At 36.5% G+C, this 14,349-nt stretch overlaps 3 protein-coding genes across 4 annotated transcripts; 1 reads left to right on the top strand and 2 right to left on the bottom strand.

The window, feature by feature from the left end:
• Positions 1-4,319: 4,319 nt before the first annotated feature.
• On the bottom strand, positions 4,320-10,828 carry LOC117789342 (ATP-dependent RNA helicase DBP2). 2 transcript variants are annotated; one of them, XM_034628412.1, is made up of 3 exons: positions 10,426-10,828; positions 7,004-8,596; positions 4,320-6,233 (listed from the first exon to the last, which is right to left on the bottom strand). In XM_034628412.1, the coding sequence occupies exons 2-3, from the start codon at positions 8,504-8,506 to the stop codon at positions 4,827-4,829; spliced, it is 2,910 nt and encodes a 969-aa protein (XP_034484303.1). In that variant the 5' UTR covers positions 8,507-8,596; positions 10,426-10,828; the 3' UTR covers positions 4,320-4,826. The 2 variants fall into 2 exon arrangements, with proteins under 2 accessions (XP_034484303.1, XP_034484302.1); XM_034628411.1 differs by lacking the exon at positions 10,426-10,828 and adding an exon at positions 10,190-10,355.
• A 654-nt stretch (positions 10,829-11,482) lies between these two features.
• LOC117793723 (dehydrodolichyl diphosphate synthase complex subunit DHDDS) lies at positions 11,483-12,613 on the bottom strand. Its single transcript, XM_034634103.1, has 2 exons — positions 11,866-12,613; positions 11,483-11,799 (listed from the first exon to the last, which is right to left on the bottom strand). The coding sequence occupies exons 1-2, from the start codon at positions 12,532-12,534 to the stop codon at positions 11,554-11,556; spliced, it is 915 nt and encodes a 304-aa protein (XP_034489994.1). The 5' UTR covers positions 12,535-12,613; the 3' UTR covers positions 11,483-11,553.
• Positions 12,614-13,158: 545 nt separating this feature from the next.
• Positions 13,159-14,265, top strand: LOC117790819 (40S ribosomal protein S14a-like). Its single transcript, XM_034630415.1, has 3 exons — positions 13,159-13,266; positions 13,573-13,837; positions 13,915-14,265. The coding sequence occupies exons 2-3, from the start codon at positions 13,601-13,603 to the stop codon at positions 14,131-14,133; spliced, it is 456 nt and encodes a 151-aa protein (XP_034486306.1). The 5' UTR covers positions 13,159-13,266; positions 13,573-13,600; the 3' UTR covers positions 14,134-14,265.
• The last annotated feature ends 84 nt before the right edge of the window (positions 14,266-14,349 follow it).

Raw genomic sequence — 14,349 nt, 5'->3', positions numbered from 1 at the left:
TTGTTTTAATTATTTAATTCATGTGTAAAATTCTTGTCTTAAAAGCTGCATCTAACTTTGGCGCTTAAAAGTATGTATGTAAGTGTATGTATGTAAGTGTATGTATGTGTGTGTGCATTTTTGGCAATTGTGGCAACGTTTTTGCGGCCAGCACTGTATTAAATGCATTTTCACTCACTTCGTAACCAGCGACTGGCTTTTGATAAATGTATGCAGTATGTAAAAGTATGTATTGTATTGTATTTGACGTAGTTTATAGATCTATATACATATGGTATGTATGTATGTAGATTTATATATATATATAAATATATATATGCAGGTATATAAACAAAATGAATGATTATTAAACATAAGATACGCTTGAAGCAAAGTAATAAACACACAAAAAAACATTTACAGAAAAATTCATTTCATTATCAAAATATAGATTTGTAAAGATAACGGCATATTTTGTTTTCATCTCAATTTGGCTGCTTTGCGTGCGTTTTTTTATTATTATTTATTTTATTTTATTTTATTTATTTTTTTTGTATATTTCTAAACAAATTCGAAACGAAATGTTTGCTCACGTAGCACAAAGTTACGTTACGTTACGACACGTTGCGTATTTCATCTTGGTTATACGTTTTTGGTTTTTTCAAAAGTTGCATTTTTCATACTTTCAAAAATATATGATCTATATATTATTGTTGTATATGTATGTATGTACATATATATATTTGTAAAAATATATACACATATATACTATATATATATATCTGTATATAGATTAGAGAGACTGAGACAGACACAGTAAGTTAAGGTTAGATTGAAGAGAGATAGAGAGACAACGAGAGAGAGAGAGAGTTTGATACTGAGTAAAGGATGGCAACAATTTTGCCTCAACTTTACAAATTGCAGAGTTAATTTCATAAACTTTTTCGATTTTTTTTTGTTTTTTGTTCATTTTTTCGTTGCATCTTTTCAGTTTGTTACGCTTAAATTTTATCAGTTTCAGTTTCAACTAGTTTTTCTCTTTTTTTGCATTTTTGTTTTCGTTTCTTTAGTTTCGTTTGACTGTGTGTGTGCCTGTGTCTGTATGTGTGTGTTCACAACAACTTATAGATAATACAATACAAATATCGCGTTCTATAGGTTTTATGTCTTACAAAAAAAAAATGTGTGCCTCATGTCATCCATAATACATATTATTAATAGCCATATATCGCAATTGGCATTGGCATAGCCATCAGACATTGTCTATATATATATATATGGTATATATATACATATATAAACGACAATAATACAAATACATATATATGAGCATACATATACAAATATATATATATATATATATATATATATTTATATATTTTCGGCTGTTACATAATTTTTTTTTTGTTTACGTTTTTGTTTTAATATGGTTAATAATTAGTATTTTTTATAAGTCTATCACATCATCACAATTCGGTTGCATAAAAAAATGCCTAGACAGCGGGCGGGGTGGGGTGGCGGACTGACTGAAATCCGCCGTACCGCCAGCCAACGCCAGCAATGCCTGGGTCCATTTTTTCACTTAGTAACGTGGTGTATACATATACATATAAAAAATAATATAGTATTTCGTTTTCAGTTTCTAAAACAAAAATAATAATTTAAGCGTATGAGAGTTTAACAAAAAGAATATTCAAAACAAAACAAAATAATAATAATAATAAACAATGTCTTCCACTTATGGTATCTTTTTTTTTCATTTCCTGTTTGTATATATGTATTTTCTTTTCATTTAAATGTAGTTTTTCTTACAAGGAGATCCATATGGTTTGATATATATATTTCTTTCTATCCTTTCATTCATTTAGTTACTAAAGACGTACATATATGAATATAAATAAATATATGATTGTTGTTAAAGAAAAATGGTTTTTGGATGCTAAACATATTCTACGTGTTTGTTGTCCCTTGTGTCCTGTGTCTCTTTATTGCTAAACTTTTATTGTATTTCCTATTCTCTCTATTCTTTTGCTAGACAACTTTGTACTGCTTTTTTCGTTTTGAGGATGAACTTAGAAAATTGTTTAATACTAGATATTGTTTAATCGGCAAAGTTAAACCAAACCTATTGCACAACACTGGGCAACAACTTTAGACCAACAGCAAACAAAAAAAAAGAAGCAAACAACTTTCACTAATTAACTGTTTGTTGTTTCATTTGGCCAATCTCACTTAGAGTGGGCGTGGCGAGAGTCGACAGACAAGGCGAGGCTAGGCGACGGGAGGAGGCTAATCCAATCCAGATAGTTTCTTCTTATCTATGATATTTTAAATGATGATCGATGATGAATGACAAAACGAAAGAATATTAAACCGCTGCTACAACACTAACAAAAGAAATAATTTGTTATTATATGTATATATATGTGTTATTTTGATTTTTGTGTTTCATCTCTATAATATACATATATATCCATACACATAATTTTTATATATATATGCATATATATGCATTCCTGTTCACTGTATTATCATTATTATTGTTTTCTGTGTATGGCTGTTTGTTGTGTTCTGCATTGCATATTTAATTATCATCTTTTTTCTTGTTTTTATGGATGAATGTGGCGTATTTTCTTTCTTATCTTTTCTTTTCTTATGCTTTCTCTTTTCATTTTCATACTTTTTTTTCAGTAAATTAAATTTTTTTTAATTTGATTTTTTCCAGTATTTGCATAGAACTTTTGAAAAAAACATCATGTATTGCGAGTGTGTATGTATCAAGTAGTTCTAAATAGATCAAAAATTTTGATGCACTTATTTCCATTTAAGACTATAGAAAATAAGATATTCAAGAAAAAAAATGTATTCATATACATATAGATAAATAAACAAGATCGCGTTTCAACTTCAAGATATGCAAATAAAAAAATTATATATATATATTAAAAAAAAAAAAAAAAACTATATATATACGATATATATATATTACTCGAGCTTTAAAGTGGTTTTTTTTTCCAATACATATCTCATTGTTTACTCTTGATTCGTTTACATACTTCTACCAAAGCAGTGCTGCTTTTTATTGCCCCTTTCAGGGATTTTTTTCCTTTCATTTTTGAAGTTTACAAATTTCTAAATATTTGTTGTTTTCAAATTTATCAGTTCATTTTGGTTTTAAGCAATTATACTTTCACGATTAGCTGCATTTTTCATTCAGTGTATGTGTCTGTGTGTGTATGTGTCTTAATATTTTCAGTTTTTTGAGTATTATTTACTTTAGTTTGTTATTATTGAAATATTTTGTGTTTATAATCTTTGAATATATTATATAAGCAAACCGTTAATTTCATACCAACCAAGTTAGTGAAAAGGTTTTACAAAATTTCTTTTCTCAATTTTCTTACTATTTTGTATGTGTGTCAATGTGTGAGTGTGTGTAAGTGTATACGTGGGCAGGTGTGTATATTTTTTTTTAACAAATTACTGAATATATTGATTTTGTTATTATTGTTGTTGTTGTTGTTATTTATGTATACGCATTGTGCGTATAACACTTAAAAGTAATTTTAACAAATTCTGTGAAAAGTTCTAGGATGTGTATGTGTGTGTGTGTGTGTATGTAGATGTGTTTTGTTAGTGTGTGTTTGGGGTGAGTGTGATTAAATTAACAAAATATTTTGCATATTTGTATAATCAATTAAAAAAATATGAGGAATAAGATATTTCTCTTAAACATTCGAAGAACATGCGATTTTTGTACGCGTTAAAGAATGCTTACAAAATATATATATTAATTTGTAAATTTAACAGGTTATTTGCTGTTTGTAGTTGATGATGTTGTTGTTGTTCTAGTTGTTGTTGCTGTTGTTCATTTACCGAGCGGTGTTTGAAATGTTGGTTAACAGCAAGGCGGCAATTTAAACGGCGCTGTATTTGGTTTTTGTTGCTGTTAAACGTATAATACAAAAAAAAGAGCTTGAGTTAAAAAAAATACTGTTATTAGTTTTTATAGTTAACACGCTTACCCATATGTGTGTTGTTACTATTGTTGTTGTTGCTGCTGCAGCCGCCAAGCGAATAACTCAGTTGTATGCACATATATATATATATGAATATGTATATGTGTGTGTTGTAGCAGAAAAAATAATAAATATAAATGAAAAAAAAAAATGATATAAATATATATATACATACATATACAAATAATCTTGTATATATATAGATATATATAATATACGCAAGTAGTAATTAAAAAGGGAGTAACTTGTGCTTCTGCAAATTTTCTTTTTCTTTCTTTTTTGTTTTTTGTTGTCGTTTGGTTGTTTTCTTTTTGTTTTTTTAATCTTTTTGGTGTTGTTTTCAAACTCGTTAATTGTTGCCATTTGTGTCCGCGTTGTTGGTCTTCTTCTTGTTTTTGCTTGTCTGCCTCCAGGGACATTGTTGTACTTGTTGTTGTTGTTGTCGTTGTTGTTGCTGCTGCTGCTGTTGGCCTCGACAGCATCGTTGAACGTTGATTAACTGGAATCATACGAGCTTACAACATTTACAGTATGCACACATATTAACATTATTCTATGAACAAATGAATGTATTTCAAATAATTCTTTAAATATGTATATGCATATGCAGCAAATGTGTAAACTTGTTTGATTCATCTCGTTATACATTCAGAAATCTTTGTATATATATAAATGTGTTTTGGGTGTGTCATTGTGTGTGTTTTTGTATGCTTGCATCTCTTGTAGTATTTTTTTTTTCAATAATTTGTTGGATATTGCAGTTTTGGACTTTTTGTTGTTGTTGTTGTTGTTTTGGTTTTTGGAAAATAATGAAACAGTATGTGCTGTTTAATGTTGGCCAGCCTGTTCAATGGCAGCACCCGGACCGGGTCCGGCCACGGCTGGGGCATACTGATGATGTTGTGCGGCATAGTAGGCGGCCGGCATACTGAATTGGCTGGCATAGGGATTGGTGCCGGGTGCTGCTGTTGTTGTTAATACACCCGCCGCATCGTACATATAGGCAGCACCTGGAGCGGCTGCCACCGGTCCACCACGTCCAGCGCCACCGGCAACGGCAGCAGCGGCCACAGCTGCAATTGGCGGCGAATTGGCTGGCGTATAATGTACAAGTGGTGTGCTAACGACAGTCGGTGCATATTCCTTAAAGTTCTTATCATCGCCACCGGGATGCTTTGGCTTTTGTTGTTGCTGTTGCGCCTGTTGCTGTTGTTGTTGTTGCTGCTGCTGCTGCTGCGGCTGCTGTTGGTAGTGTGGCGGCGGCTGTTGCTGTTGTTGTTGTTGCTGCTGCTGCTGCTGTTGATAATCACGTTTCGGATATTGCTGGAAACGTGGCATGCCACTGGCAGCGGCTGCTGCATTTGGTGGCACAAACTGACTGCGTCCTCTATAATTTGGTTGCATAAACGCACCACCCTGTTGACCCATATGCGGTTGTCCCGCATTATGGCCACCAGCCGCTCCGCCCGCACCAGCTCCAGCACCATTGTGTCCCATTATGGCACGCGGTCCACCATTATTAAAGGGGGCACGTGGACGATAAGTGGCATTGCCATTACGATTGGCGCCATCTGGACCCGGTTGCTGGTTAAGTGCAGCGCCAGCGCCGCCGCGATTCCAATTGCCAACGCCGCCGCCGCCACCGCCACCACCACCATTGGGCTGATAGCTGTTGCCGCCAGCGGCATATTGCTGCTGCTGATAGTTGTTGACACGATTGTTGTAGCCATTGTTGCCGGCATTGCTGTTGCCCGCCTGATAGTTAAGGGGATTGCTACGCTGCTGATAGACGCCAGCAGTATTTCCGGCATTGCCATTGTTATTCCAACGCTTGTTTCCACGATAATTGGCCGAATTGGGCATGGCGCGTGCCAAATCAAGCAGTGCCTGCGATGGCGTCTGTCCAGCCTCCTCCAGCACTGAGATTAGTTCACGCGCCTGCTTTGCATTGTCCGGCGTAAAGAATGTATAGGCGGTGCCAAGCTGCTGGCAACGTCCAGTGCGTCCAATGCGATGTACATAATTCTCCGATGAATTTGGATAATCATAGTTAATCACATACTGCAAATCCTCCACATCCAAGCCACGTGATGCCACATCGGTGGCAATCAATATATTCGACTTGCCATTACGGAAATCCTTCAGCACGGAATCGCGCTCACTCTGTGACTTATCGCCGTGAATCGATGTGGCTGTGTAGCCCTCGCTGCGAATTATTTGCAGAATGTCCTCAACCTGAAAAGAAACGCAGTTAATCTCTTTTCGTATCTTTACAACATTTTTGTGCATTGCTATGATGACATTGACTTTAATCGAATGTTTTCAAATAATTAATAATTTTGGAATTATGATAATTTGCTTCAATGAAATAAAAGAACGTCAATGTTAATATTATATGGGGTATTACGATTTCACGCATTTGTAAATATTATTCTGAAAATTGTAGCCCGTTTCAAAATTTAATTTATTTACCAAAATGTGCGGAGTTTTAAGATCTTTAATATAAAAAAATGATTTCAATATTTTCGACATAATCAATATTAAAACAGGAACCAGTTTCAAATGTTTGATATTTTATGCAACAAATATTGAATTATATAAATTTTTCAGTATTTAAATTGATTGATAACTCAGTACTTCATTCAAAATCGTTATTTATGTTATTTTTAACTTAGGTTAATATTTTATCGATCGCCTTTAGTTGACGTTTAATAAAGAAATAAAATATTTCATGCGGCTGAAGTAGTTTAAAAAAGACACATTTTCAAAAAGAGATAATTTGACAAACTAGTTACAAAAAAATATACAATTAATTAAACATATTTATTTTGGTTTCTTCTTGTTTACCATTTTAATACTATTTTTTATGCAAATATAGCTTGTTTTAACATTAGAAAATTAAACAAATGGTATTGAAAATGATATCATAGTGGAAAATGAAGTCTCATATATAATCTAGTAGCACATGTAATCATAGCAGTTGATAATGTGTTAATGGGACTTACCTTGATTTTGGTTTCCACAAATATTATGATTTTGTTGCCATTGTTGGCCGCATTGTTGGTGGTCGGGGCAATCTCCTTAAGCAGTCGCACCATCCGCTGCGGCTTCTCATTCTCATTGCAAATCTCGACAATCTGACGAATGTTGTGATTGGCCGACAGATTCATTGAGCCGATATTGATTTGGATATAATCGTTGAGGAAATCACCGGCAAGTGCCTGGACCTCCTTTGGCCAAGTGGCTGACCACATCACAACCTGACGATCCGGACGAATTTGTTCAATAATTTTGCGTATTTGTGGCTCAAAGCCCATGTCAAGCATACGATCGGCCTCATCCAAAACGAGATAGGTGCAACGTTGCAAATTGGTATTGCGATTCTCGAGAAAATCAATGAGACGACCAGGTGTCGCAATGATCACCTCCACACCACGTTCGAGATCACGTGCCTGCGGCACTTTCGATGAGCCACCAAAGATGCATGTGTGCCTTATCTCCGGCTTGCACAAGTGTCCATAATCCCGCACCACCGACTGAATTTGCTGGGCCAGCTCACGTGTGGGTGCCAGGACCAAGGCGATTGGTCCCTCGCCGCGCATTATTGGCGGCTGATTGCCAATGTGCACAATGGCCGGCAACATGTAGGCCAATGTTTTGCCTGAGCCAGTTTGGGCAATGCCAACGAGATCACGTCCACTTAAGGCAATTGGCCAGCCTTGGGATTGAATTGCCGTCGGTTTGGTGAAACCCTGACGCTTCATCTCATCGATAACATGTTGGGGCAATGAGCTCTCCTCAAAGCTGGCCACCGGATGGGGCAGATCGTTGCCCGACACCGTTATCTCCAGCTCGTGACGCATCTCGGCGACCGCCTGCTCGCTGCGATTCTGCATATTGGGATGCATGATATAGAAGTCCTTGAGAAACGGTTGCAAATTCTCCCAATGCGGCTTCACCAGATTACGTCCCGGATTCTTGGCCTTCTCCCGCTGCAATTCGGCGCGCTCCTCCTTCGATAGCATACCCAATGCGGCTGCATTATAGTTGGCACTGCCACTTCCCTGATAGCCACCGCCATTGCCCATGCCATTGTGCGGCTTCTGATAGCGTTGAGCATAGTTTGGATTCTTGGCACGTGGTCCGCCTTGGAAGGCGATGCCATTGGCTCCAGCGAATGCACCATTCTGCATTGCATTGCCAGCGCCACCGCCACGATACGGATTACCACCGGCACCCATGCTAATGCCATTTTGTATGCCATAGGTCATCACACCATACGGCTGGCCAAAGTGCATTCCTCCAGCTGCAGCGCCGCCGCCTGCTCCATTCAATGAGGCAGCATTGCCAGCAGCCCCGGCAAAATTATTACGCGGATAATATGGACGCTCGTGACGTGGTCCATTGCCGCCGCCAGCAGCTGCGCCGCCGCCACCGTTGCCATAATAGCCGCCCGTGTGCTGCTGTTGCACACCGCCAGCGTTGGGTGCATATGCTCCTGCGTACATTGTCCGGATCACGTTGCCTTTCCTGATAACAAATCTCTTGCTAACTCTCTTCTTGTGCTGTCCTCTGGCTGGCGGTTCTTCAAAGTCCGCCTATTCGATAGAAATACATATATCAAATAAATCAGTTCAGGAAAGGCTTTGGAATTTTTTAAATAATTATTACAAAATAAAAATTTATTTTTTTGTGTATTGTAATTAAATTAAAAAATGAAAAATTTATTTCTTTATCTAAAAAAAAAATATAAAAATAATCAGGCCTGTTCCTGTTTTCACATTCGGCATGATTTATCGGATGTGAAAATCTCAAACCTGTGTTAATTTCATTCCAAAAATATTTTGCGTATTGGTAATAAAGTGAAATAATATAATTTTTAAATAGTTTGCCTAAATGCAACGCAAAAAAATATAATTTTTGAAATCCCATGAATTAGGAAATAAAAACCGGATTAGGGCAGAATAAAACTTCCACGTTTTAAATTAATAAAAAAAAAGGCTGAACTGAAGCTCTTTCTTAAAAAAACTCAAAAGTTTGTTTCTCAAAAAAAATTTTAATTAAAAAAGAATATTACAGAATAAAATTTTTTTTTTTTGTATTTTTATTAAATTAAAACAATAGTTTTATTTCATCAATTATTTATTTACACAAATTTCATTATTTTTTTTATATTTTTCCACTATATATGACTTTAATTATTATTATTAGCATTATGGAGCAAAGAATTCAATTTAAAAATATGATAAAATCATATTCTTAAATTAGATTATTTAAGAAATTTGAAACAATTTAATTTAAAAAACAATTAGGTTTGGTTTCTCAATATCAAGTTAAGGGGTTTGATAACTTTACTATATAAAATATATTTTGACGTAAAATGTATAGAAATTAATGTCAAAATTTGAAAAAAAAAAAAAAATCCTTGTTAAAATTTAAGTGGTCATATTGAAAAACCAGCCCTTTGATTTTTTTGTAATAAATTTAACCAGGAGGTTTTTTTCAGGGTTTGTTATACATATTGCTTAGACATAAGTGTCAAGATTTTTAAGTGTGCGTGATCAACTAAAATATACCCTGCATTACATTTTTTATACTCGTACTTTCAACATTTTAGTAGTTTTACAAATATTTAAAGGAAATTTAACGACTAAAAACCGATGTTCAAGCGCAGTTCAAAGAACCGGTTCGCTTGGAGTCCTTGAACCGGAACCAGTCATTCATAATTTCATTGTTTCTCATGACAATTGTGTAATTTGGAAGTGAGTACAAAAAAATACTCGTAGTGACTTGCAGATGTTTTTCAGCCCTATTAACACGTGACATTACACATACTTATGCGCACTCACACACACACATACATTTGTGCAGTTGAATCACAATATGTAATTATTTAAAGAATAATTTCATATGCACTTTATAGTTTGACATTTAACAGTAGCTCGGGTTCAGAGAGCATCCAGCAGCCGGTTCGCTCAACCGAACCAAAGAGACGCACCTCATGGAGACAGCCGAGACCGAGACAGAGACAGCGATAGCATTGATAAATAAGCTCAAATCTACCTTTGCATGGAAAATTGCACTCAAGTGCGCTGATTAGTTTAGTTGCGCATGCAATTCAGCTACATAAGAACTCGACCATACAATTTCTATTGCCTAATTATATTCCATAAACTGCATATAACATGTACCATAACAGCAGCCCCACTCCCAGGTTCCCCCCTTCCACAAAGCAGACAAGGCGGCACAGCGTACGCGCAAAAAAAAATCAATACAGCATCGCCAGCGGCCGACCAAAAGGGAAGTTAAAAAAAAAAAGAACAGAAAGAGAGCAACATGCAGAACGACACACACACTCACACGGGACACTCACATTACAGATATGTATGTATGTATATACACACAAATTGTAGGCACATTTACTTACCCTTTATTTTCGTGTTAGTTGTTGACTTTCAATAATTTGGAGCTACTTTGAAACGATATACAAAATATTTGTCGTATAGTTTTGTCGTATTTGATGCGATCGCGTGTAAATCTTATTTGCGGATTTCGAGTGAAATTTGTTTTTTTTTTTCGATTTTTTTTCGTCGTCACGCCTAGTGTAAGAAAACTAGAGCTAGAGCTTCAAATTAATTGCTTTTAACACTGAAAACTAACTTTAAAGCTAACTAAAAGTGTACTTGGTTTTACACTATTTTATGAAAAACTAATGCCTATTACTTTTTTCGTGTATTTTTTGTATATATATTTGTACAACAAAAAAAGTTTTGCAAGATGGTAATTTCAGCAATTACCACCAATGTGAGAAGTAGAGTTGTATTTCGTTCGGATTTTTTTAAGACGTTGCCACCTGCTAGGAAAAAGTTTTTAAATTGATGTGGCAACCTAGAACACAAGAAAACAATTAAGCGATAGTTTACACGTCTGGCAACCTTTCAATTCCATAAAAGGGGCGCTAGAGAAATATTTCTCACATTTTCGAAAAACTAACCGTCATAGAAATAATTACCTTCATTTTATCTTATTTCGAATTTAAATGGCTTTGCCATAATTGATTTTAATGAATAGTTGCTTTTTTCAACAATTGTTTATTGATTAAATTTGTGAATTTGAATCGCACGCCGCTTTCATAGTGGTTGTGGACTCGACACGATTTATAATCGATAGCTACCACCAATGCAGGGGAATCAATTATCAAAGAGCGATAGTTTTTGCACACCATTCGAAGTCTGTTGTAAAAGTATTCAATGACAGTGATATTTCAAACTGAAAAAAAAAATAATAAATTTAATAAATGCACCAATCTGAATTTTTTTATTATTATATAAATTACTTTATAAACACTATTAGCTACTTTTTAGCTTTAAATAGCTAACTTGTTTGAGAAATTTGGCTCTAGCATTTCTGGCGGCACTGAAATTAAATTTAGAGATAGTCTAGATTAGTGGGGGGAAAAAAGATGATCTGGCAACTCTGATCAATACGCTATTTACATTTAATTTATTTGCTTATCACAACAACATTCAACATGCAGTTAACAATTTGTCGGTCATTAATTGGAAGCCAATGCTATAAGTAATTTCCGCCGATTGGCATCCATCTTATGCAGAAACTTTTGAACGCGCAGGCTATAGAAATCGCTGGATTTGGCCAATTGAGCACTATGCAGGCGCTCCTCCCGCTTGTAATCCTCGATGCGGCACCTGTCCCTTTGGTAGGCCACAATGCCAGCCATAAAGTTCCAGATGGTGATTTGAGGCCACAGTACATTCGTAAAGTACAGCACCGACGATTTGATCTGTAAAAGAAACATAGAGATAACACGTCAGCTGTTGTTAAATGAGATTTTTAGAGCAGCTCCAACCTGCCACATCATAAAGTCACTTAGCCGTGTCTCGCCCGATGTGCGGAACACCAGATCCGGAGGCGGGGAATGGCGGGTGTAGAGGCATGCCTCCAGTAGACGCTCATTGATGTCCGTGGGCTGCAGTGCATCGTCATCATCATCATTATGATCCTTTAGCACAGACTCGAGAGCCTGGGTGATTTCATCGCGGGATGTGTACGCAAAGGCGACATTCAAAAAGAGTTTATCATTGCGCTCCGTTCGCAACATGGCAGTGGCAATGAGGCGCTGTAAATCAGCTGGCAGCAACTCAATGTTACCAATCACTCGGATGCGTATACCATGCTCATCCAAGCGATTGGACTCCTCCAGCAGCTTGGAGAACTTCTCACGGGCCAGATTGAAGAGACCCTCGACTTCCTCATTGGAACGCTTAAAGTTCTCGATGCTGAATGCAAATGTGGTCACCTCACGTATGCCCATGTCAAGGCACCAGCGCAGCACATCCGCCAGCTTCGAGAATCCCCGCGAATGACCCTCGATCTTATCAATGTGTTTGGAGCGGGCGAATCTTCGGTTGCCATCCATGACGAAGGCGATGTGGTGGGGGATGAGGCCGGATAGTTGCAGTGCATGGAACGCTATCTTTTGTAGACACGTATACTGGTAATCGGAAACCCACGACATCTCTTTCGTATCTTGTTGTCTGTCTGTTTGATGATATCTTGTGACACCACACAAAAAAAAAATATGACCACCAGTGCTGCCAACTTATTTAAGAACAAAATCTTAAGTTGCCACCCAAAACAAATTTTCGTTCTGGCTTGATTTTTTGTACCTAAAAAAAATGGAACATATTCAAAATGGCACCCCTCAACCCAAAAACGGTGTGGCAGCCTTGAATCCGAAAAATCTCCGACTATCTTATATTTAATAAAAGTGCAATTTTCATATGAACGTTAGTATTTCTAGCATTATTATTACTTCTTTTAAAATATACAAAAGTGAACACAAAAATGCTAATTACTCAGTATACTACATCATAAGTAATATAAAATATCTTTAGAAATTTTCGAGCGCTCAATATTCCTATCATTATATATCATAGTCAAGTAATATACTGTCAATAAGTATACATTATAGAGAATTTCTAAAGAATAAGCTTATTTGTTTATATCAATTAAAAATAAGTTTAATGTCAAGGCAACGTTATTTATTGACGTCACATGAGACTATCGAATTTGATGAGATGCTATCGATATCTGCAAGCGCGAGGCGAAATCTTGTAAAATGCACCATTCCTGTGTGGCAATCATAAGCAACTCTTGACAGCTCATACGACTATTGTGAACAGAGTGGCAACTCTACTCTGACATCTGCTACATAGCCTTCTTTTTTAATATCCGGTTCACGCAATTGGTTCGTGTTGTGACAATCTCTTGTTTTTTTTTAAATAAAAAATACGTTTTACGCCATAAATTAAGAACAAAAACATGAATCGCTTAGCAGACAATAAGAACTATAAATTTATGTCTGAAGTGCACTATTAATTAATGTTTTTGTTTTGTTTGTGACAATGCTGCAGTGGCAGCAATTTTGTTTTGTTTTTTTTGCGAGTGTGCGTCTAACTGTGTGTGTGTGTGTGTGTGTATGAAGCTGCCATGTGCAGGCAATTAAAATACAAAAACAAATTGTAGAACTGTGTTATCTACTTCTATCCAACAGTTGCTGATCATCCGTTAATTGCTCCACAATGGCACCCAGGAAGGCTAAAGTTCAGAAGGAGGAAGTTCAAGTGTCGCTTGGCCCACAGGTCCGCGATGGCGAGAATGTTTTTGGCGTTGCCCATATTTATGCCAGTTTCAACGACACATTTGTGCACGTTACCGATCTGTCCGGTCGCGAAACAATCGCACGTGTCACCGGCGGCATGAAGGTCAAGGCTGATCGTGATGAGGCTTCCCCCTACGCCGCCATGTTGGCAGCTCAGGTATGACTTGTTATCGATATCATGATGTAAACATGACAATGTTGAATGTTAATCCTATGTTAATTACTCTCATCCAGGATGTCGCTGAGAGGTGCAAGGTGCTCGGCATTACTGCATTGCACATCAAATTGCGTGCTACGGGCGGCAACAAGACCAAGACACCCGGACCCGGTGCCCAATCAGCTCTGCGTGCTCTCGCTCGCTCTTCGATGAAAATCGGTCGCATTGAGGATGTCACACCCATTCCATCCGATTCCACACGCAGGAAGGGCGGTCGTCGTGGTCGCCGTCTGTAAAGTGTCTGCATACAGAGCATAACATTTTCTGCATTTTCTTTTCACCTCCATGTATTTTTTTTGATGATGAATACATTGTAATAAATCAGAAAACATGAATGTAAATGCAAAAGTTATAAACGTTAAAGAAAATGGCATTTTTGTTAAGTAAACATGTATTAAAAGGGGGAATTTCTTATAAACATATCTGTAGAAGTGCTGGGTGTCTTTTGACAT

The sequence above is a fragment of the Drosophila innubila genome, chromosome X, assembly GCF_004354385.1.
Source record: "Drosophila innubila isolate TH190305 chromosome X, UK_Dinn_1.0, whole genome shotgun sequence".
Lineage (NCBI taxonomy): Eukaryota > Metazoa > Arthropoda > Insecta > Diptera > Drosophilidae > Drosophila > Drosophila innubila.
Note: the sequence above shows the minus strand (reverse complement) of the source record. Positions and strands in the feature narration are given on the sequence as shown.

Bases quoted from the DNA above. Each gene is read 5' to 3' on its own strand.
- LOC117789342 (XM_034628411.1), bottom strand. The intron at 6,234-7,003 runs GTAAGTCCCATT...GTTTCTTTTCAG, and splicing joins TTGTGGAAACCAAAATCAAG to GTTGAGGACATTCTGCAAAT.
- LOC117793723 (XM_034634103.1), bottom strand. From the start codon at position 12,534: ATGTCGTGGGTTTCCGATTACCAGTATACGTGTCTACAAAAGATAGCG. The intron at 11,800-11,865 runs GTTGGAGCTGCT...TTTCTTTTACAG, and splicing joins GTGACTTTATGATGTGGCAG to ATCAAATCGTCGGTGCTGTA.
- LOC117790819 (XM_034630415.1), top strand. From the start codon at position 13,601: ATGGCACCCAGGAAGGCTAAAGTTCAGAAGGAGGAAGTTCAAGTGTCG. The intron at 13,838-13,914 runs GTATGACTTGTT...ACTCTCATCCAG, and splicing joins CCGCCATGTTGGCAGCTCAG to GATGTCGCTGAGAGGTGCAA.